The sequence below is a fragment of the Colobus angolensis genome, unplaced genomic scaffold (assembly GCF_000951035.1).
Source record: "Colobus angolensis palliatus isolate OR3802 unplaced genomic scaffold, Cang.pa_1.0 Scaffold148, whole genome shotgun sequence".
Taxonomy (NCBI): Eukaryota; Metazoa; Chordata; class Mammalia; order Primates; family Cercopithecidae; genus Colobus; species Colobus angolensis.
This window is the reverse complement of record NW_012114577.1, coordinates 1,252,512-1,274,444: the sequence shown is the minus strand read 5'-3', so window position 1 is coordinate 1,274,444 and position 21,933 is coordinate 1,252,512. Positions and strand designations below refer to the sequence as shown.

The 21,933-nt window shown below is 40.8% G+C and overlaps 1 protein-coding gene across 1 annotated transcript in view; it reads left to right on the top strand.

Moving 5' to 3' along the window:
• PCNXL2 (pecanex-like 2 (Drosophila)) overlaps positions 1-21,933 on the top strand; it is a 320,055-nt gene that overhangs the window by 45,793 nt on the left and 252,329 nt on the right. The window contains 2 exon segments of the mRNA XM_011935752.1: positions 13,676-13,811; positions 21,613-21,758. Coding sequence (XP_011791142.1) covers positions 13,676-13,811; positions 21,613-21,758 — 282 coding nt within the window.

Sequence of the window (21,933 nt, the reverse complement as noted above, 5' to 3'; positions counted from 1 at the left end):
TGCCATGCAGTCCCTTCTGAGCTTTGCACTAAAGCAGCCTGCATGTGCCCAAAGTCACTCGTGTGGGGAAACAGAAATATTGTTCATCCCCCACTTGCCGTCCACTCTTTCTCCTTTTCCCTCAGGTACCATGCAGCAATCCAGATGGCACAAATTTCTTCTTCTCCATCCAACAAGCATGCAGAGTCCCCATGCAAATGGACACCCAAGAGGAGAGGGAGGTTTGCTGTCCACATCTTTAACCTCCAGGACATTCTAGACGTTATGATGGTTTGATGAGTTTAGTCATCTAAGATGGCAGCTTTCTCAGACAAAATATGTAATTACATGAGAACACAGCTTTGAAAACTGCCATATTATTCTGCAATTGCCAGCTAAAAGTTGTTTTTCTTTTTTTTTTTTGAGACGGAGTCTTGCTCTGTCGCCCAGGCTGGAGTGCAGTGGCCGGATCTCAGCTCACTGCAAGCTCTGTCCCCTGGGTTCACGCCATTCTCCTGCCTCAGCCTCCCGAGTAGCTTGGACTACAGGCGCTCGCCACCTCGCCCGGCTAGTTTTTTTGTATTTTTTAGTAGAGACGGGGTTTCACCGTGTTAGCCAGGATGGTCTCGATCTCCTGACCTCGTGATCCGCCCGTCTCGGCCTCCCAAAGTGCTGGGATTACAGGCTTGAGCCACCGCGCCCGGCCTAAAAGTTGTTTTTCTAAGCTGAATTTAGAACAAATTCTTGTTTTATCCCCAAGTAAAGTTACAAGATTTTTGGTTTTAATTTCCCCCCCCAGGATAAATATATGTCATTTTTCCTCTAGGTTAAATACTTGAACTGCATTTGTCAGTAATGACAGTTAGAATAAGGCCATATATCCAGAGCCTTAAAAAACTGAAAATTTACAGGATCCAAATAAAAATGAGAGAGAGGACCTATCGTGTTTTCATTAAGCCTCAGTCCCTCAGGCTCTGCCTCTTCTAGCATGACCTGCTAACTTGCTTTCTCCCCTTAAATTTCTCTCTCTTTATTAAACTTCGTCCAGCCTCTACTTTCTTTCATTTCCTTTCCAGATTACAGCTCTTTTATATTTAACCTGCCTTCTGTTTCCAGAGCTGCCTGGACATAGGTTTGCCACAGTGCATTCAGCCTTGGTGAAATGGCTTTTGGTGAGGTTGTGTTGGGGTGCTGCGAGGGTGTTGGTCTGAGAGGCAACTGAGCAGTGTTAATGCTGAACTTTCTTGTGAGGCGTGTGGCTTAGTGGAGAGTCTCAGAATACCTGGCCCTTTCCTATGTGCCTCTTCAAGTCCATAGAACAGGCAGACCCCGTTCTGTTACACAGGAGGGAAACCCATCTCAGACAGGTTTACTCAAAGCGGGGATTTTGCGGTGATGTAACTGAACAGTCTTGAGTCCATCCGTCTTCAGGAGTGTCTAGATAAAGAGGTTCAGACTGAGTCATTGGGGCCTAGTTTTGCCATTTCCATCGCTCTACTGTTCCTCTGTTTTGACACCATTCTCAAACACCTCACCCTGGTGGTCAAAAGACGGCTGTCATTACCCTAGATCTTGTGTCTTTTCTCATCTAAGTCCAGCAAGAACAGTATGCTTCTTTCCCTTAGACCCCATGAAAGGTCTCATTGTGTCTGATTGGTTCTGACTGAGCCATATTCCCTGAGCCCAATCACTAGGACCAAGCAAGCACTTGGTCTGGGCTTACTTACACACTCAGAACTGGATTCGAGGTTCCCCCTGAGACTGAATGGGGCCGACTCTCCGAGGGATATTTGGAGTTCTGTGGACAAAAGCCGGGCAGCAAAATCAACAAGTGACCCCTGAGGGCTCTGTTTCTGGTGAAATGGCAACTGAATTAATTACTGAGCTCCTGTAAAGAGAAAAATGTTCAAGTTTTTTGCAAGCGACTTTCCCCTTGAAGAAAATCTTCATTGAATGTCCCTAGTCACCCCTAGCTTTTCTCATGTGTGAATGCTCCAATGGGCAAGGCCTTGGTCCACCAGTCTCAGATAGCAAGTTCTGGGTCTTTGACTATCTGCTCTTTCTCCAGCATTATTTGACAGGATGTTGGTCTTAAGAGTTCTAGAAAAGGGCTGAGCATGGTGGTTCACACCTGTAATCTCAACACTTTTTTTTTTTTTGAGACTGAGTTTTGCTCTTTCGCACAGGCTGGAGTACAGTGATGGAATCTCGGCTCACTGCAACTTCTGCCTTCCAGGTTCAAGTGATTCTCCTGCCTCAACCTCCCCAGTAGCTGGGATTACAGGTGCCCGCCACCACGACCAGCTAATTTTTGTATTTTTAGTAGAGACAGGGTTTCACCATGTTGACCAGGCTCGTCTCAAAACTCCTGACCTCGTGATCCACTGGCCTTGGCCTCCCAAAGTGTTGGGATTACAGGCGTGAGCCACCATGCCTGGCAATCTCAGCACTTTTGTTTTTTTTTTGAGACAGAGTCTTGCTCTGTCACCCGGGCTGGAGTGCAGTGGCCGGATCTCAGCTCACTGCAAGCTCCGCCTCCCGGGTTCACGCCATTCTCCTGCCTCAGCCTCCCGAGTAGCTGGGACTACAGGCGCCCGCCACCTCACCCGGCTAGTTTTTTTGTATTTTTAGTAGAGACGGGGTTTCACCGTGTTAGCCAGGATGGTCTCTATCTCCTGACCTCGTGATCCGCCCGTCTCGGCCTCCCAAAGTGCTGGGATTACAGGCTTGAGCCACCGCGCCCGGCCACTCTCAGCACTTTTGAAGGCTGAGGTGGGACGATCACTCGAGCCCAGGAGTCTGAGACCAGCCTGGGCAACATGGCAAGACTCCATCTCTACAAAAAACAAAACAAAATGTAGCAAAAACACCAACAAACAAGAAGAGTTCTAGAAAAGAAGTACACATTGCCATGTGTAACTTCTCTTTCTTGTGCTTCAAAGATGAAGTAAAATAATACACATGGTTTGCTATTATATGTATAGTTAGTCCTTAAGATAGATAATAGAGGAGACTTTGTTATGTGGTGGTGTGGCATTCAGTGGCCCATTTGGGCACAGGAAATATACAGTGCTTCCTGTCAGATGCATAAGCACAAAACTCCAGTCACTTCACTTAGCAAAATTACAGCATTGAAGCTGTTCCCTAGGTAGTTCTGGAAAAGCAGTTAAGGCGCTACCATCTGTTTAATTCGTGCTCAAGAAAAACGAGTCAGTCCTATGTCAGTCAGATGATCTTCTGGATTTAAACTGCTGTCTGACAGGCTTAGGGTGGATATTCCAATTGTCTCAAACTTCTCCCCAGACTCTGACACATGGAAAGCTGTGCTACCCATTCACGGGGGTCTAATTTCTTTGGATTTGTTATAAGCTTTGTCTTTTGCAGAAGCCCATGATGTAATGATGATTTGGGAATCTTTGAGTTGGCTATCTGAAGGAAAAATTCTCAGAAAGCAGAATAAGAACCAGCCATCTGGCTCAATTTAGATCTTTGAATTTCTGAATTAACATACTAGTGCGTGTGTGCACTCGTCTGAGCTCATGTGCACCTGGGGATGTCATCGCTATATCTCCGTCTCTCATGGTAGAGGTAAAGAATGGAACCAGAGCAGAGCCAGTGAAATGCCAGCAGATCAGGATTTTGCCACATGGAAGGACTGAGTGGCTTGTACCTTACCCATTGTTCCCATGTGCACTATTACGGCATTTCGTGGCGCTGAACGAGGCACTTGCCTGCAGTAGTTCAGGTAGTAATAGCCACCATTTGTTTAACACTTATACACTAAGCTAAATGTTAAATTACCTAATTTAATCTGCACAACAAACTGAGGATGGTTATACTAGCTCTATTTTACAGATAAGGAAACTAAGACTGATTGTCAGAAGTGTTCAGCTTCATGTAGATAGTAAGTGGCCGGTGGACAGGTGAGTCTCCCTCCCTGCTCCCATCCCCCACAGAGGCGTCACAGGCTCAGGGTTCCTCAGAGCCCAGGCAGGTGTGATAAATAGGTGAAGGGGGCCCAGTGTGGAATGGTAGAGAGGAGTGGTGATGGCTGCAGTAAATCGGAGGGCATTTATCCCATCTGAAGGGCTGCTGCTATGTTAGTCTACTTATGATGGCTCATAAGCCCCAGGTGACAGGATTTTCCAGTTTTTTCCACAAGGAGCTAGAAATGCATATTTGTATCTAAAAGTGTATTTTGTTTCATGTTGATTTTAGTTTTTTTTTTTTTTTTTTTTTTGAGATGGAGTCTCCCTCTGTCACCCAGTCTGGAGTGCAGTGGCGCGATCTCGGCTCACTGCAACCTCTGCCTCCTGGGTTCAAGTGATTCTCCTGCCTCCGCCTCCTGAGTAGCTGGGATTACAGGCGCGTGCCACCCAGCCTCGGCTAATGTTTTTGTATTTTTAGTAGAGACAGGGATGCACCAGGTTAGCTAGGATGGTCTCAATCTCCTCACCTCGTGATCCGCCTGCCTCGGCCTCCCAAAGTGCTGGATTACAGGCGTGAGTCACCGCGCCCAGCCGATTTTAATTTTTTTTTTTTAACACCACCACAGATCACAGGTTGAGCGTGGTTGACTGTGGCCTGTGAACTACCTGTGGTCAGCCTCTGCCCTGCCCCTCCAGTGGGAAAGCGCTTGCCCTCAGCTCTTCCTGCGCACATGTGCGGCATCCAGATGCCCTTGGTGGTTCCCACTCTGCAGGCGCCTCCAAACCACCTTGCCAAGGTCTCCACTCATTGCTCCCTTTTGAAACTCTTATCTTTGAAAGCTCAAGTTACAGTCTGCCTCTGTTATACTTCTTTTCCTTCTCAGTCCTCCCTGTGAAAATAAATTCATCTCTTCAAGTTGCTGCCAGGAGGATGCTGATCTCATTCTCCCTGGTATCTCATTTACTTGTAGAGAGTTCCCATCTCTTTTTCTAGATTGCATACGTCTAAAACCAGCCTTCACTTAGCCCTTTATAGGTAGCTGCTCCATAAATGTGGGATTAAATCAAATGAATCATTGGAAGTGACAAAGATGGCCCAGTTGGAGTTCTGGGATGAGGGACAGCAGGAGAAGCTAAACAGGAGGGGCAGAGTAGGGCCCTGGGGCACATGAAACTGGTGGAGGAGTGTGGTTTGTTCTCTATGCAGCAGGAGTGATGGGAATCTATGTGCAGAGCAAAACATCCCTGATGAATGTGGGATTATCAAAACGACCTCAACAAAAGGGAAATCCCTCATGTTTGATGGGACGGTTGGAGGGAGAGCCAAAGCACTAGCAGTTTGCCAGACCAATGCATCTGAACACAGAATGTGATCTCCTCCTTTTATAAGTGGGGAAGTACAGTAAAATGAAACCTGTAAAATGACCAGTTTTAAACCAATCTACATAGAAATCAGAGGTAGAGACTCACATTAAATTTTCCAGCCCTGAGTTTTTGTTATTTTTATTTTTGATTTTTCTGGGACAGGGTCTTGCTCTGTGGCCTAGGCTAGAGTGCACTGACGTGATCTTGGCTCACTGCAACTTCTGCCTCCTGGGTTCAAGCAATTCTCCTGCCTCAGCCTCTCAAGTAGCTGGGATTATAGGCACGCACCACCACACCTGGCTAATTTTTTGTATTTTTACTAGCGACGGGGTTTTGTCATGTTAGCGAGGCTGGTCTCGAACTCCTGGACTCAGAGTGATTTGCCCTCCTCACTCTCCCAAAGTTCTGGGATTATAGGCATGAGCCACCGCGCCCAGTCCAGCCCTGTGTTTTATTAGTTCATAAGCAAACAATTTTCTCTGTCTGTATGAAAGCTAAAAACAGAGGAAAGTCTGACATTGAGAATTTTACTTGCTTGAAATCAGAGGTTTAGTATCTAGCTATGTGAACACAAATTTTGTCTCGGACTTATCTGGGTTCAAATTCCAGCACTGATATTTACTTTTTGTTTGACATTATGCAACTCGCTTAACCATCTTAAGTATCCATTTTCTAACAAAAAAAATGCAGGTAATACCTCTGTAACTAATTCACTGGTTTGCTTTAAAAATTAAATGTGAGCCGGGCATGGTGGCTCACGCCTGTAATCCCAGCACCTTGGGAGGCCATGGCAGGCGGATCACAAGGTCGGGAGTTCAAGACAAGCTGAATCAATGTAGTGAAACCCTGTCTCTAATAAAAATACAAAAAATTAGCTGGGTGTGGTGGCACACACCTGTAATCCCAGGTACTTGGGAGACTGAGGCAGGAGAATCACTTGAACCCGGAAGGCAGAGGTTGCAGTGAGCTGAGATCATACCACTGCACTTCAGCAAGGGCAACAGAGCTCCGTCTCAAAAAAAAAAAAAAAAAGAAAAAAATTAAATGTGATAGTACACATGCAGTGTTTAGGATAGTGCCTGCCATAGAGGGCCCGCAGTCAATGTTGGCTGTTGTTACTATCTTTGGATAGAAGCAGAAGGACTTCAGGTAAAGTCCACTGTGACTTGATACACCAAAAGATGTTGACTTTTGTTTCTTGACTTTTTATAACAAAATACCCAATTTTATATAACAAAAGTACTTTGGGCCAGGTGGAAGCCTTTCCTCTAGTCCTTTATGAGTTGGTTTATGTGATGTCAAGGCATTCCCCTTATTAACCTGTTGTGTTCCAACATCTTGGCATGTATAATTTTAGAGTAGGTCCTTTAATATGATGTCCTTGGCTTTTAATGCAATTAGATTTTAAGTTCTTCTATGACAGTAAACATAAACTTTGATTTTGAACTTGGAAGGATGCCTACTTGGGGCTGTAAGTCATTCAGCCATGGAAGATATATTGGAAAAGCAGGCTTTTCCCTATGAGGTGACTTCAGTGGCTGGGATTGTCTCCAACTGGGCCATTAAACGACTGATTCCTATTATTGGCAAAAAAGCCATTCCTCTTAGCTATTGTTCAGCCTTGTTACCATGTGACAGTTTTATATCCCTGACTCCCAAGTATGAATAGGGAATTGTTAGTAATCTAACTTCATGTCTCTTTGGGGATTCCTGAAGGAAACCGGGAGAGGAAACAAACTTCTCTCCTTGGCCTCACTGTCGCTGTGGGAACCAGTGCAGTTCTTGTGGACTGCTGCAGAAACGTAGCAGCATTTTCCGCTTGTACAATAGCTGTCCATAGTGCAAGTACCTTTGGTAACATCAGCTAACACAGTTCTGCTTTCCCCAGAAACTGGAATGAGGAAACTACAACTTGAATTGCAGCCTTTAGAATTGCTAGTAGGAAAAAGTGCCAGAGGATAAATCCACTTGAGTATTTTATTACCCAGAACACAAAATTGATTCAATAGTTCAGAGCCAAAATGAACTAATTTGCCTGGAAAGTTGGAATTGCTAATCTGCCTAGAAAACCGAAGTGGAAGTAGGCAATCTGCCTAGGAAGTTGGAGGTGAAGCTGCTTAGAAAGTTGAAATGTGTTTTTGAGTGCAAAGGGTTTGTTGCAGAGTGAATTTTTATTACTACTGAGTAGATCTTGTAATTAAAGCTTGACGGTTTCTCTTTTTTGTTCAGCAAATATTTATATTTCTTTGTGTATAAATTAATCCAAGTAATATAGCAGACCTTTCTTCTATGAACAATCTATAACCATGTTTCCGTATTAATCTGGCTTTTCCAGTGTCATAAACAATCTAATGGAAATGCATGCAAAATGCATATCTTCTGCTGCCCAGTGAAATCTGATTGGAAAGATATGATATTTACATTCATTTTGAGGATCTATAACTCATAAAGTAGGCATGGTACTCTTCTGAATGGAAGAGTCCTTCTGTAGCAAATTCATTTGCAGGACTTTTTTGGGGAATTTTTATATCAAAGATGGAACTTCAACTTGTTTTTATTTAAAAAATAGAGTAGGATGGTAATATAAATATTTATGTGAATTCACTTATTCATGGCTTTTGTTTTTGAATTATTGTAGCAAAGATTGAAGCAGATATTTTCAGTTTATAAATTAGGCTTATGTTTGAAAGCTGCCCTAAATCTCTAATCCCACTGTGTACCATACTCCAAAGTGGATTGAAACCCTGTACTTAATCTTTACTACCTCCTCAGAGTTCTTACTCTTTTGTTGACATTATCAGCTTCTCTGACCCTTATCTCAAAAAGACCTCTTACTTATTGGGATTAACTTTCAGGAAAGTCCTCTAAAGCCGCAATGTTTAATTATCTACCTGGTTCCCAGAGAAGATAAGCAGGCAGAAAGCAGCAAGAAATAATCATGTCTGTTTAGACTGGGTTTTTAACTTTAGTCAGAATAAATAATAGTGACACTCTGGTTTGGAATAGCTGAGCAGGAATGTGGGGCAACGAAACAAGTCAACTAGATATTCAAAATGAATAGTAAAACGTTGTAACTTCTCTCAATATTAGATATACCCAGTACCATGTGCCATTTAATTATAGTTTGGAAATTTCATCTTTTATTACAAATATTTGAGGTATGCATATAGCTGCCTCATTCACGTAATTTGGATAGTAGAGAGATATTTGCTGCTTCAAATTTGAAAAACTTTTGCGGTTTGTTGGTGCCTTTGATCACACGGAGGTGAAGAAGATTGGCAAGAAGTAGATGATCACCCGGGTCTGCCTTGGAGTAGTGTCTACCCTCCCAAATTTCCATGTCCTCTCTTTTTGGCGTTCACTCTTTACTCTTTGCTCCTTTCACTGTCATTCTTACCTTGTTTTCCTAGACATGTTAGAAAGAGATTGTACTTTCACCCAGGCATAGAGTCATAAGGACAAAAGGTTTGTGAAGTTGATTCTAGAAAGATTTTGTTCTCTGGGGCATCTTCTCTGAAAGCCTGAAAATTGGCCCTGCCGCTCAGTGTGGATCTCTTCGGGTGGTCACAGCCACTGCCGCCACATGATGGCAGTCAGGTCCCATGCTCCTGGCCTTGCCTCACTTCCATGGTGTTGCTACCTTTTTCTCCGATACTCACACAAATTTTGCTGTAACATAAAAGAAGAGTTTTTTGCCGACTGTAAAACAAGAATCCGTGTTAAAAATTCAAAATAACAGGTTATAGTTTGTAGAACAGTGCTGCTTTAGTTAAACATCCTACATATTGAACATGTTGCTGCGACTTTCATCTCTGTGTCCCTCTGTGGGCCTTGTGCCCATGTCCCCGGAGGAAGCCTGAAAAACAAGGAAAGAGGCAGAAAAAGGGAGGCCCCCTCCCTGAAAGTGGCAGGCTATTGTCTTTAAACTCTGGGGAAGATGAAGAATTTCAGGAAATGTTTTTCCAACATCAGTGAGACAGTGTAGAAGAAGCACATGTATTTTGACTGTCTGTTACTTGTAGAAACTCAGATGGTGAAAACCTGGGGAGTCCAGTATGGTGGAATATCGTCATGGTCAATTTGAGGAGCAACTCTTTCCATATAGAAGTGCACTCTTCTGGCCCAGGCTAGATTCTAGCCCCAGGCCTGTCTTTATTACTTTCTAGTGGCAGCACTTTTAAACGTTTCCACCGTTAGTCACTATTTCTGCTATTGTTTGGAGCTCAATCTAACTTAAATAAACTTATCTCTGCTATAGCCCTGAACCAAACTAGTTTACCAAAGATTCACCAGAGAACAGGGTAATTGAGACCAGATGTGCTAAGTATCGTGTATTGTAGTTCACAGAACAGTTACTACAGACTTGGGATATTTCCATTGCCATTATTGTTTTGGAGGAAGAGAAAATGCCTCTTGAAACTTAACGCTTTCACTTTATATGTATTAATGTGGGAAAATCTTTGGCTTTAAGTTACTAAGACATTGTGTTTCTAGATCATTATGATGCTTACAGTCTATAACTTCAAAAGATGCGAGAGAATAACCAGCAAATACTCGGAGAAGAGACACAGCTAAGAACATAGACTTTGGAATTATTCAAAGATTGCACTCCTGTCCACCTGCCCATGTCAGTGATTTTTGTGGACATCATTGTCTCTTTGGTGCTTGGGTGAGCAGGCTGGTGCACATGGATTATAACTACACTATCAGGACATCAGAGAATTATATCACATAGGAAAACATCTCCATTTGAGCAATGCTTACTGTAAGCATGTAACCATTTCCTCCTGGCCAAATGGGGAGCCCGCATACACATGACAATACAGGTTTCTGATGCAGACGTATACCAGTCATTAAGCTCAGAATCTTTCTTAATATGCTCATGCCTTGTCTAGAATACTCAAACCTTATAAAAGAGGTTAATTAAGAGGGAAGTTAATATGCTGTTTGAGACTGTCTTTATAAAATAAGGAGAATTAGGTGTGAGTTGAGGGCAAAATACTCTTCCCCCATGCCTGCTAACAGAGACACCTGAAATTAATATACTATTTATGTAAAAGCATAGGAGTTATGTTACTATTGAATATAAGAATAAGCAAAGTCAAGTCCTATATCAACAGAAGGGAGTTAAAAAGGGTCAGGGATGGTTATGAAGTGCCTAATATATGAAAGGCAATGTTCACTGCTTTATGTACATAGTCTGGTTTAGTTTTCACAATGATCCCTACAAGGAAAATATCTTCCTGATTTTATAGGGAGGGTTCGAGGTAGGAAGACAACATGCTTATAGTCACAGATAGTAACTAGTAGAGAAATACTTTAACCTAGTTCTGTTTAATTCTAGAACTGACCCAAAAGATTTTAAATAGAAAATCAACCCATAGATTTTTTAAAGGATATTTAAATGGCTTACATAGGAAAATGATGTTTATTATTATTATTTTACAATCAGAAATGTACTAAGAAATATGGAAAAATTAAGCTGATGTCTATTGATTGACACTTCCTTTTGTATCATGTGTCCTAGCAGCACGCCTTAGTAGGAGGAAGACTGCTCTAAAACAGCCGTTCGTCACACATAGTGTCGTAGTCAATTCTTAGTTTATTTCAGTTGGCAATAGAGGGTGCTGTACACCTTCTACATTTTTGCACAGAAGCATACATTTCTTTTCCCACTCTTGCCTATTTACGATCATTACCTACCTTACCTACAATGTAGTTAGCTTAATCTTTTGGTTTTAGTGAAGTTCTGGCATGTGCTCCGTTTAAGATATCTCTGAATTTGTGTCAACAATGCAATTTCAGTTCTATTGTATTTCGATGTGGAATGACAGAGTTACGTTACTCAGTGGCTTCTGTACAACGCAGAAGAGTTTGAATTAACATTGTTTTTATAAATCTAACTAATCTTTTTCTCTGTTAGTGACAGAGATTATGCCAGTAACAGAGACAAGAAGGAAAAGCACTATTTTAGGAGCAAGCATTAAATAATGGAAGCATAGGATTTTTTTTTTTTCATATTAGTTTGCTATAACTGGAATACAATAAACTGCATGTATTTTCAAGTGTAAAATTTAATAAGTTTTGACATATGTACATATCTATAAAATAATCACCATCCATCAAATTAATATAATGAACATACTCATCACCCCATATGTATGTATGATCTATCACCCACAGACATACTGTATGATTAAATTTATATAAAATTCTAGAAAATGCAAACAAATATGTAATGACATGAAGCATATCAGTGGTTGCTTGGGAATGGCAGGGTTTGCAGGAAGACTGAGAGGAGAGGACGAGATGACAAAAGGGAGACCAGCTCCTTCTTCTTCCGTGTAAATTTTAGAATGTTACTCAAATGTCACAAAAGTATATTTTTGGAATTTTTTTTTTTTTAACACTCAGCATGTAGTTTATTTGCTTTTGGGTATGTTTTTTTTATTTTTTAATTTTTTTATTACACTTTAAGTTCTAGGGTACATGTGCATAATGTGCAGGTTTGTCACATATGGAAGCATAGGATTTTTAAGTTTCCAAACTCCACGTACTTACTCTACCCAGTTCATTTCCTAAACCCTAACCTTATCATGTTATGTTTCCTAAGTGGTTCTTTATAGGAAGACTTTATTGAATGTATTGAAGTTTTTGTTTATTTACATGTGTATATGAAAGTTGCTTTTTTTTTGTTTTCTTTTTTTTGAGATAATATCTTACTCTATTCACACAGGCTGGAGTGCAGTGGCGTGATCATGGCTCACTACAGCCTAGACCTCCCAGGCTCAAGTGGTCTCCCACCTCAGCCTCCCAAGTAGCTGGGACTATAGGCATATGCAACCACGCCCAGCTAATCTTTTTCTATTTTTGTAGAGATTAGGTCTCACTATGTTGCCAGGGCTGGTCTTGAACTCCTGGGCTCAAGCAGTCCTCCCGCCTCAGCCTCTCAAAGTGTTGGGATTACAGGAATGAGCCACTGCACCCAGCTGTATGACAGTATTTTGAACACCATTTACACAGAATAACTATTGATATGCTTATGAGTATGATAGGAAGGAGTTAGGAAAAAGAAAGATCCAAAAGATTGCAGAAACTTTATCATGAAAGGTGTAGATTATAAATCAGAAGGGAATTATGTTACTGTAGCATCTGCATTCTTAAGGGGCCTGTATTAGACAGTGTGATTTGGGCTACAAGTAACCTTATGTAACAAAATGGGCTGCACAATGAGTTGTATTGTGTCAGAACACAAGAAGCCCAAAGATATGATCTGTTCAAGGTTGGTGAATTCAGAGGTTTAATACTGTCATCAAAAAACTAGTTCCCTTCCATCACTCAGCTCTCCAGTCCTCAAGTTTTTCCTTCACGATGGCAGTATTTATTATTCACGAATCATGCAAAGGCCTGGAGAAAGACTGTCTTTTACTTTTGTTACTACTTAAGAACTATAGAAAAATTTGTCCAAGAGCTCTCTTGTTCCCAGCCAACTCTTCTTTGCCCCTCAGTGACCTCTTAGAATTGTGTTTCTTTCTCATTCCAAAGCCAAGCTCTGGCCAGGGTGAATGGCTTAGAGACCAGGATTTTTCCCTGGGGCTAGGGAAGGACCTCATGTCTCTTCCAAAGCACACAGTCTTGGATGACTTAATAAGATGGAGTTATGTTAGCAGACATTCTGTGAGAAATGCCTGTTGAATAGGCGGCCAACATTATCTCCTAAAAGTTATAGGTACCCTGCTAGGAAATCAGATAGAGAAGTGTATCCTAGTTTTTGCTTTCTGAGCCAAAGGAAAAAAATGCCAGGATTGAGACTGCTTACGGTTAATGTAAGTCTTGCCAATCTGTGTGTGATTAAAGATAATAAAACTATTTTATATACAGATCACAACTAATTCCATAATGTCCTCTTGATCAATTACCCAAGACATTTCTTTTGTCTGATATGTACTTACCTTGCTTTGGGCTGTGGTGGAGAGGAGATGCAGCCAGGTAGTAGAGGTGTTAATCTGTTTCTTCCTGGTTGGTGTCTGGAGAATTATCAAGCCCACTATTTGTTTTTACAAAATGTGAGGCTAGATCTTGTTACTAAGGCCTCCCCACCCATTAAATATGTAAAAAAATTAAGGTTGTCATCTGTAGAACACCAGGCATCTACCTACTGCCCTATGACACACTGCAATCCTGGGCAGCCTGAGTAATTTCAATGTATGCAGGGTAATTGACCTTCTCCCTGAAGGTAGCCTTGTATACATAATTTTAAACTCTTAACTCTTTAGGTAAGGTTGTAAAGACTCATCCAATACCTGCTTTGGGCATTCCTATTGTTCTTGTGTTTGTGTATAATAAATAGACGACTTGTGGTATCGCCAGGTAACCAAAGCTTTTGTTTTGCCCACCCTCAGAGAGATGCAGGTCAGCTCCTCCAGTACCACAACTTCTGAGAGTCAAGATCCGTCTTCTGGGGACCCTGCTGTCAGTGCCCTTCAGCAGCAGCTGTTACTGATGGTGGCTCGCAGGACCCAGTCAGAAACCCCACGGGTACGTACATTCCAGAATTGCTGTTTGTGGATGTTCTAGAAACAGGGGATCTTAAAAGCTTTTTCCAGGTTGGATTACCTGACAGGATTAGTCAGCTCTTTCCCTGAATTTTGCATCACTGGATTGTTGATATATCACTGCAAGGCAGTCTACCGACCGAATGTGAAAAGAAATCAGAGAGATAGCAGCTAACCTTGGGTTGATATTAACAGGATTGCCACTGTCTCAGTTGCTTTTCAAATGCATTAGAAATTCATGCACATTGATCTGTGGTTGCCGGGATGCATAAGTCTCACAAGAGCTCACTGGATTAGGTTGCCTTTTTCGCCCATGGTTTGCAAAGTATCTGTTTTTTTAAAAAGATAACATATTATTGCCTTGTATATTAAATATTCAAAGATTCTTAAATATTTGACTTAAAGGGAGACTTTATTCTTAGGGCAAGTGACATTATCCTCAAGAGGTCTAAAAATGTGAAGCCTTTCATTATTTTACTAAGAGATAACTTATTAATGTTCATTCATTTATCCAGTCAACCTTTAATAAGACTCTTGGGAGGCAGAGCCAAGGATTAAAAGCCAGAGATAACATGGGAGATTAGTGAAACACCCAGACATGAAGTTAGAGCTGCAGATTCAATTTTGGGCATTTTGGAGGAGAGGGAATGGGGACGGCTTCTTAGAAGAAGAAATACTTGGGTTAGGCCTTGAAGAAAGATTGGTTTCCATTGGTACATATTGAGAGAAGAGGATTGTAGATGGGATGATGTCATGTGAGTGTCAAGTTTCTTTATTTCTGTTTACCTTTTTCCTGGAAATGTTTCAGTTCATTCTAGAAAAGCTCATCTTTGAAAAAATAATAATTTTACATATATATGTGTGTGTGTGTGTGTGTGTATGTATATATGTTTTTGATTGCTTAGCCACATTTTTCCAAAGGATGCTCAACAATACAATGTGACTGGCTGCAGTGACTCACACCTGTATCCCAGCACTTTGGGAGGCCAAGGTGGATGGATCACTTGAGGTCAGGAGTTCAAGACCAGCCTGGCCAACATGGCAAAACCCCATCTCTACTAAAAATACAAACATTAGCCTGGCATGGTGGCACATGCCTGTAGTCCCAGCTACTTGGGAGGCTGAAGCGCGAGAATCACTTGAACCCCAGAGGCCGAGGTTGCAGTCAGCCAAGGTTGTGCCACTGCATTCCAACCTGGGCAACAGAGTGAGACTCTGTCTCCAACACACACACACACACACACACAAAATACAATGGGTTGAAATTTATACACCATTACTCAGCTGTGCAAAGAAAATGTTGAGTTACCTTTTAGCTGACCACGTATTGCTCTGAGTTCTTATTCCTGTTGATGTGGGGAGTGTAGGGACGACTTAACTTAAAAGTGCTAATTGTCAGACACAGTGGCTCACGCCTGTAATCCCAACACTTTGGGAGGCTGAAGTGGGGGTACGGTTTGAGCCCAGGAGTTCAAGGCTGCAGTCAGCTATGACTGCACCACTGCACTCTAGCCTGGGTGGCAGAGTGAGATCCTCTCTCAAACAAAAAAATTGCTAATTAGGGTAACTCAGCCCTTTCAGGCTTGGAGTTTCTGTGTGAACAAGTGTTTAATTTATTCAAAGAAGCAGCCTTTTGGGACTGTTTATTCTCTTCCCTTTCATGTATTCAGGCTCTCCTTCTCCTCCTTTCCAGGGCCTCTGTGTGTAAGGGATAGGATTCCTAAACCTGTGGTTGGAAGTGGACCTGGGAGGGGCACTTCCGGGGAGGGGAGCATCCCCTCAGCCCAGTCACCGGGTGTACTGTGTGTTGTACCTGCCTGGTTTGGGTGAGGTGTTGGATATGCCACTCACTGACCACCGGAGACCCTGCCATTTGCCCTAGCCGTGTTCTGCACACACCGTCAGGCTGTACAAGGTCTGTGAGCTCTTCCCAGCTCCACCCCCAGCTGCCAGAACATAGTTCTCACCCCAGCCCTAGTATGTGGGGGCCCTGTGGAATGCAGGTTTTCCTGAGAAACTTGCATTTTCCCCGTTATAGGCCCGGGAAAGCGCTAACTCCCTGTTACCCTCCAGAACTTTAGTGTTGAACATATTGGGACCAATATGTTATGGGGCAGTACCTGAGTAATCACCTTGAAACATTTTTTTATTACACTGCTGGTTGAGAGGCAGGTGCAGTCTACCCAAGGGCAGCATAGGATCTGTAGGAATACAGCATTTTCCGCTTCCATTTACTTTTAACTGGATATAGTCTCCAACTCATTCAGCTTGTCTTACATTAAAAAATGAGATAGTATTGTATGTAAAAGTGTTTCATAAACTCTAAAGCTCTGTGCAAGTCTATGATAGTGGCATTATTATTATTATCTTATGGATATGTGAAGGTCAAGCATTTCATTGGTCCTAACTGATGAGAACTGGTGAGAATTGCAAAGATGAGCACAGTACTAGGCCTGGCTGACTGTTATTCTAGGTAAATATAAAGGCAGCATTTACATCACAATTTACTATCATTAAAACATTAACAAGAACTTGTAAGAATATTGGCATTTACTAAAAGATGAAACAGTTGAAATAATTATAGAGATGAAAGGATGAGACATCAATTATAATATAACATTTATTTTTCATCATATATTCATTTATTTGAAAGTATATTAATACTTTAAAAGAAAAAGTAACATTTGCATCTTTTTCATTTATCATGTTCAGAAGTTCATTTAAATACAGATGCTCCTCGACTTAGAATGGGTTTATGTCCCTATAAATCCATCATAAATTGAAAATATCATAAGTTGAAAATGCATTTAATACATCTAAGCTACTGAATATCATAGCTTACCCTGGCCTGCCTTAAACATGCTCAGAACATTTACATTAGCCAACAGTTGGGCAAAATCATCAAATACAAAGCCTATTTTGTAATAAAGTATTGAATATCTCATATCACTTACTGATATTCTACTGAATGCTTATCCCTTTCACAGCATTGTAAAGTTAAAAAATCATAGGTTGAATCACTGTAAGTCAGAGGCTATCTGTAATAGGTTTAGAATATACATGATTTGTTATGAATTCTGGCTGCTAAACATAGCCACTGTTATAATAGTATCATTCTACTTTCAAAAAAAATATGTTTTATCCCTCAAAGTTTTGTTCACATCCAGATGTAATTCACATTCCACTTGTATGTTTTGAACACAAGTTATGTGTGTGGCACTGGGCTAGGTGCTGTCATATTTGATGTCATTTTATCTTTAAGAGAAGTCTTCAGGGTAGGCATTATTTCATCTGGGGGTTGAATATCTAAGGAAACTGCAGTGCAGGGAGTACTGGAACTTGGGGCATCGAAGGGACCCTGATCCAGTGTTCCTTCCTAGTTGCCCTTTTGTCACTATTAGGGCCTCCAGTGCTCACATCCCCCTTGGCAGCCACTGCTGTGATTTCTCACAATCCCACTTCTGACACCAAACAGAGTCCCTACCAACCCTTCCTTCCCAGTGCTGAACTTGATAGCTGTCAGGAGTTACATGTAGTTCCCCAAAGGACCACTTTTCTTCTGTCTACTGTTCACTCCTCTATTCCTTCTCCCTTTTCCCTGCCCTTTTAGGTAAAATCTACAGAGACCTTCTGAGAACTGGAGAACCTCTAATTATTTTCAATATCCCCCTGCAAAAAAGAGGCCAATAATTTAAATCCACTTGTGCCTGTTCAGACTTTGGGGAGGTTCTGTAGAGCTGATCACTTACTCTCTTTCACATAACAGGGCATAATATCTATTTTAGTTTTTATTAGATATGGTTCATTCTCAAAATCACAAACTTGACTTTAAGTTTGTTTTAAATAACATATTATTTGTAATCCATTATTCCTCATCTTCTTTTTGCCAGTTTCCATTTTCAAATGTGTGTTGTTAACTTGTTCTTTCACAATTAGACTATATGTATTGTCTCTTGAACTCTATTTGTTTTGCTGTGAAGGTGGCTTTCTCTTTACTGATGAGCACTGCTTGATGTGTCGATTCACCTGGGCCCCCTTAAGCACGACTGTAGAAAGAGCCCAGACTTTGGCTTCCAGCAAATCTCTTCCTAATCTGGGACCTTGGACCAGTGGCCTAATCTCTCAGAGCCTCAGTTTCTTTTAGGAAACTGAGCTATTGTGATCTTTTAAGGATTAGAGATAATATATGGCAAAATTATGACTTTACTAGTTGGTGGCAGTTACTAATATCATCAAAAAATCTTATTTGTTGTCGGGAACTCTTGAAAGTAGCATTATTTGAGCAGTAGAATTTCTCAGGTATCTCAGAAGGCATAGTGTTTTATTCTTAGATTTCAAAAATTCCACCCAAAATATTTCTAAAAGGGACACTGTCCTTCTCTGCCTTCTTAAGAGGAATATACTGATAATAATGTCAGTTGTTCTTGATAATTCAAATATATTAAATGAACATTGGATATTATGATATAAACACTAATCCATATGAGGAGTGTATGTAAATGCAATTATCTTGTTTTTTAAAAAGAACCTAAGTTCAACTTTTATCCTTTCCTTTGTCCTCCCCTTTCCTAAACTCTTTCTCAGAATCATAGAATTAAACTTGCAGGCCCAACTTACTGGGCAATGCAACATCATTATTCTTTGGCAAGGCTTAATGAATCAGAGACATAAACGTCTTTTTTTTGTCAGTTTGTCCATGCATTCATTTTTTTTTCATTATTTAGATCACTTACAGTGAAAGATAAAAGTGATGAATATGAAGCTCGTTCTCAGACTCCACTGAGGGTCCTCAATTATGTGAGCCCCTTAATTGTTGATGCACTCCAGGGAATGCCCAAGACCCCTTTACTCCATGCCCTCTTCCGGGATGTCAGTCCTACACTCTCTGGTGACTCACTTCTCTCTCCAGAGACAGATACAAATGTGGATGTGTTTATGCATGTGTGATGATGTTACCATGACTGGTTTGCTTGCCTATTCCCAGAAATTTCCAAACCCCTGTAAGGTGGAAACTCTCTCTTGTTATGTTTTCAATTTTCAACATATATTACATATAGTATTTGGTTTATATAATCTACACAGTAACTATTTTGTTCGATGAGTGAAAACATGAATGATATTAAAATGATGAGAAATAATTGAATTTGAATTTGAATTTGGTACCAGAAAATAGTCCAAGAATAATTGCTGTTATTCACCAAAACATGTAGCTCTGGGCTTCTTGGATATCGAAGACAAAAAATAAAATTTTATGAACTTTTTTTCCCATAAAAGAAGTCAAATCTTTTTTTTTTCATTAATTTTTGAGGATTTTTTAAGCAAGGATTTTCATTTAAGCAGCAATAAACAGCACAGTATGCTGGAATCTTTAATAAGTTTTAAAAAAGATGCAGGCATAGTCTTCATGTAATTTTTTCCATACTGACCTTTCCTAACAGCTAAGCATATCAAATGAAATCCCACTTTAAGAAGGCATTTTTCTTCCTATTGGAAGGAATGCTCTCATCTTAGCTGTTGCTTACTCTTGACCTGTTTATGCATCATACATGGATTCTTACATAATAAGAACAGTAAGCCATGGGCTCCTGTGCACCTAATTCTTATTTACACCCTTTGTCCATGTGGCTTCAAGGAAAAGGACTCCTTTGTGGGGGGAGGTTTACTATAAACCACAAGTTCATCATCATGCAAAGAAGCTGTTCCTGCTGAGATGACACCAGGCAGTTTCCACAAAGCTCTCTTCTGTGTTGAAATAGAATTCTAGGCACAAGCAGCACTTACAATCTCAACTTTCCTGTTATCATTCAGTCCAACTCATCCTGTATATTGCCTTCATGATGGATCAACTTTCCCTGTAGATGCCTTTTGCATTAATATTTGATATCCGGAATAACTCCATTTTCCATAGGCTGAGTAAGCAGATTAGCATCTGGAAATGCAGAGATGGTAAAATTTGCTTTCTTGGAGAGTTCTGCAGTGGCCTCTAATGAAGCAGCTGCACTGCCTCCATGCATGCCAGGCACTTTGACATCAGTGACTTCCCCTAAATTAGGAGAAAACTTGTGCAGTCTGCCCATGTATAACCTTGTGCTTTGTAAGCCAAAGAGAAATGTAGGAGTCCTTTAAAAGCCGGTGTCACCTGCACCACTGCCACTGCTCTTTGTCCCACACTCATCCCTTTCTTGTCTTTGCCCTTTTTAATCTCCTGTGTCTTATGTTTGTCGGCCTACGGGAAATCAGAACCTTAAATCCATGTTGCAAAAATGCAAGGCAAAACCAAACAACAATACAGATTAGAATAGAACAATTCTATTTCTGAGTGTATATCCAAAATAATTGAAAGCAGGAGCTTGAAGAGATATTTGCACACTTGTGCTCCTAGCAGCACTATTCACAATAGCCAAAGGGTGGAAGCAACTTCAATATCCATTGACAGATTAGTGGATAAAGAAAACATGATACATACATACAAGGAGTATTATTCAGCCTTAAACAGAAAGGGAATTCTGACACATGCTACAACATAGGTGAAGCTTGAGGACACTATGCCGAGTGAAATAGGCCAGTCACAAAAAGGTTCAACTACTATATGATCTCATTTACATGAGGTACCTAAAGTAGTCACATTCATAGGGACAGAAAGGAGAATGGTGGTTACCAGAGGCTGGGGGGAGGGTAAATGGGGAGTTGCTAAACAGATACAGGGTTTCAGTTTTGCAGGATGAAAAGATTCCAGAGATCTGTTGCACAACAATGTGAATATCGTTAACGCTATTGAACTTTGAACTTAAAATGGTTATGGTGGCAAATTTTATGATATATGTTTTTCAACCACAGTTAAAGATATATAGAGGTTAGAAATAGACGCTCTGAAGGGGGCTGGGGTATCCAGAGAAGGCTTAAGGATGGTAGCAAGAAGTGACAAGCAAATGGTCAAACAGTGAAGGAGGAGCTGCATGGGAGCTTTGGTTTTAACAGTTTCTGTACACAAGAACAGGAGACAAAACACAGGTGGGATGTTCAATAGGAGGCTCCCCACTTCATCTGGGACCTCACTGTTAGGATTAACTAAGCACATTCTATTACCAACATCTTCACTAGGGGGACTGCATGGAAAACTGCCTGTTCCCAACCTTGTCCCAGGCTCCTAAGTAAGAGTCCCTCAGTAAGTATTTGATAGACAAATCAATGAAGACTATTTTTTTAAAAAAAAACTGAATTCTTTTCCACTGAATTAGAGCTAATCAGAGATGAATTAGGGGTTAAAACTTTTAATATCTAGGTCTAAATTTCCCCACATTTTGGTTTTAATGATTTAGATTCTTTCAATAAATAGTTCAGTTTTTCTTATAGCAGGCTTCACCAATAACCTAGATAGTCCCAATGAAAATCTTTTTACTCTTAGTAAAATTTGAATATGTATCTCAACATTAACACACTTTTCAGAAATGAAGTCATTTAAGATCTTTTATTGAATTCCTACTTTCCGTAAGAACTATTTTTATAGCAGTTTCTTGGCCTTAATGAGCAGCAGCATTTTTGTGATGAATAGCATAATTTTAATGGTACATTGTAAAGGAATTGAAGTATGTTGGTAAGAAAAACCCTTTTTGTTGATCATTATCCTTTTCTTATTTATTTTAACTGAAATATGTTGGTTTACATTTTGGAATTTGAACATCTGCTTTTTGTATTTTTAAATTATGGTGTATATATATATATTTGTGGCCATGGCATGACAACATGAAACACTTTTTTCTGTTGTTTCTTTCGGTATCTAAAAGCATGTGAGTCAGGATCTGGAAGCCTCGTCATGTTCTTCAACACAAGGAAAATTTAACCGAGAACAGTTTTACAAATTTATCATTTTCCCTGGCAAGTGGATTAAAGTCTGGTACGATCGACTGACCTTGCTGGCATTACTTGATCGGTAAGCCACTGAGCATGCACACGGTGCTGTCGGAAGGCACACCGGGGACGCGACAGTGCCCACTGCATGCTTTCAAAGAGAAAACTGTCACTTGCACATTTTCAGGTTGTGCGCTTCCTTTGCTGACAACCCAAAGTCAAAGCAATAAGATTCTGACAACTTAACAAATTGTAGT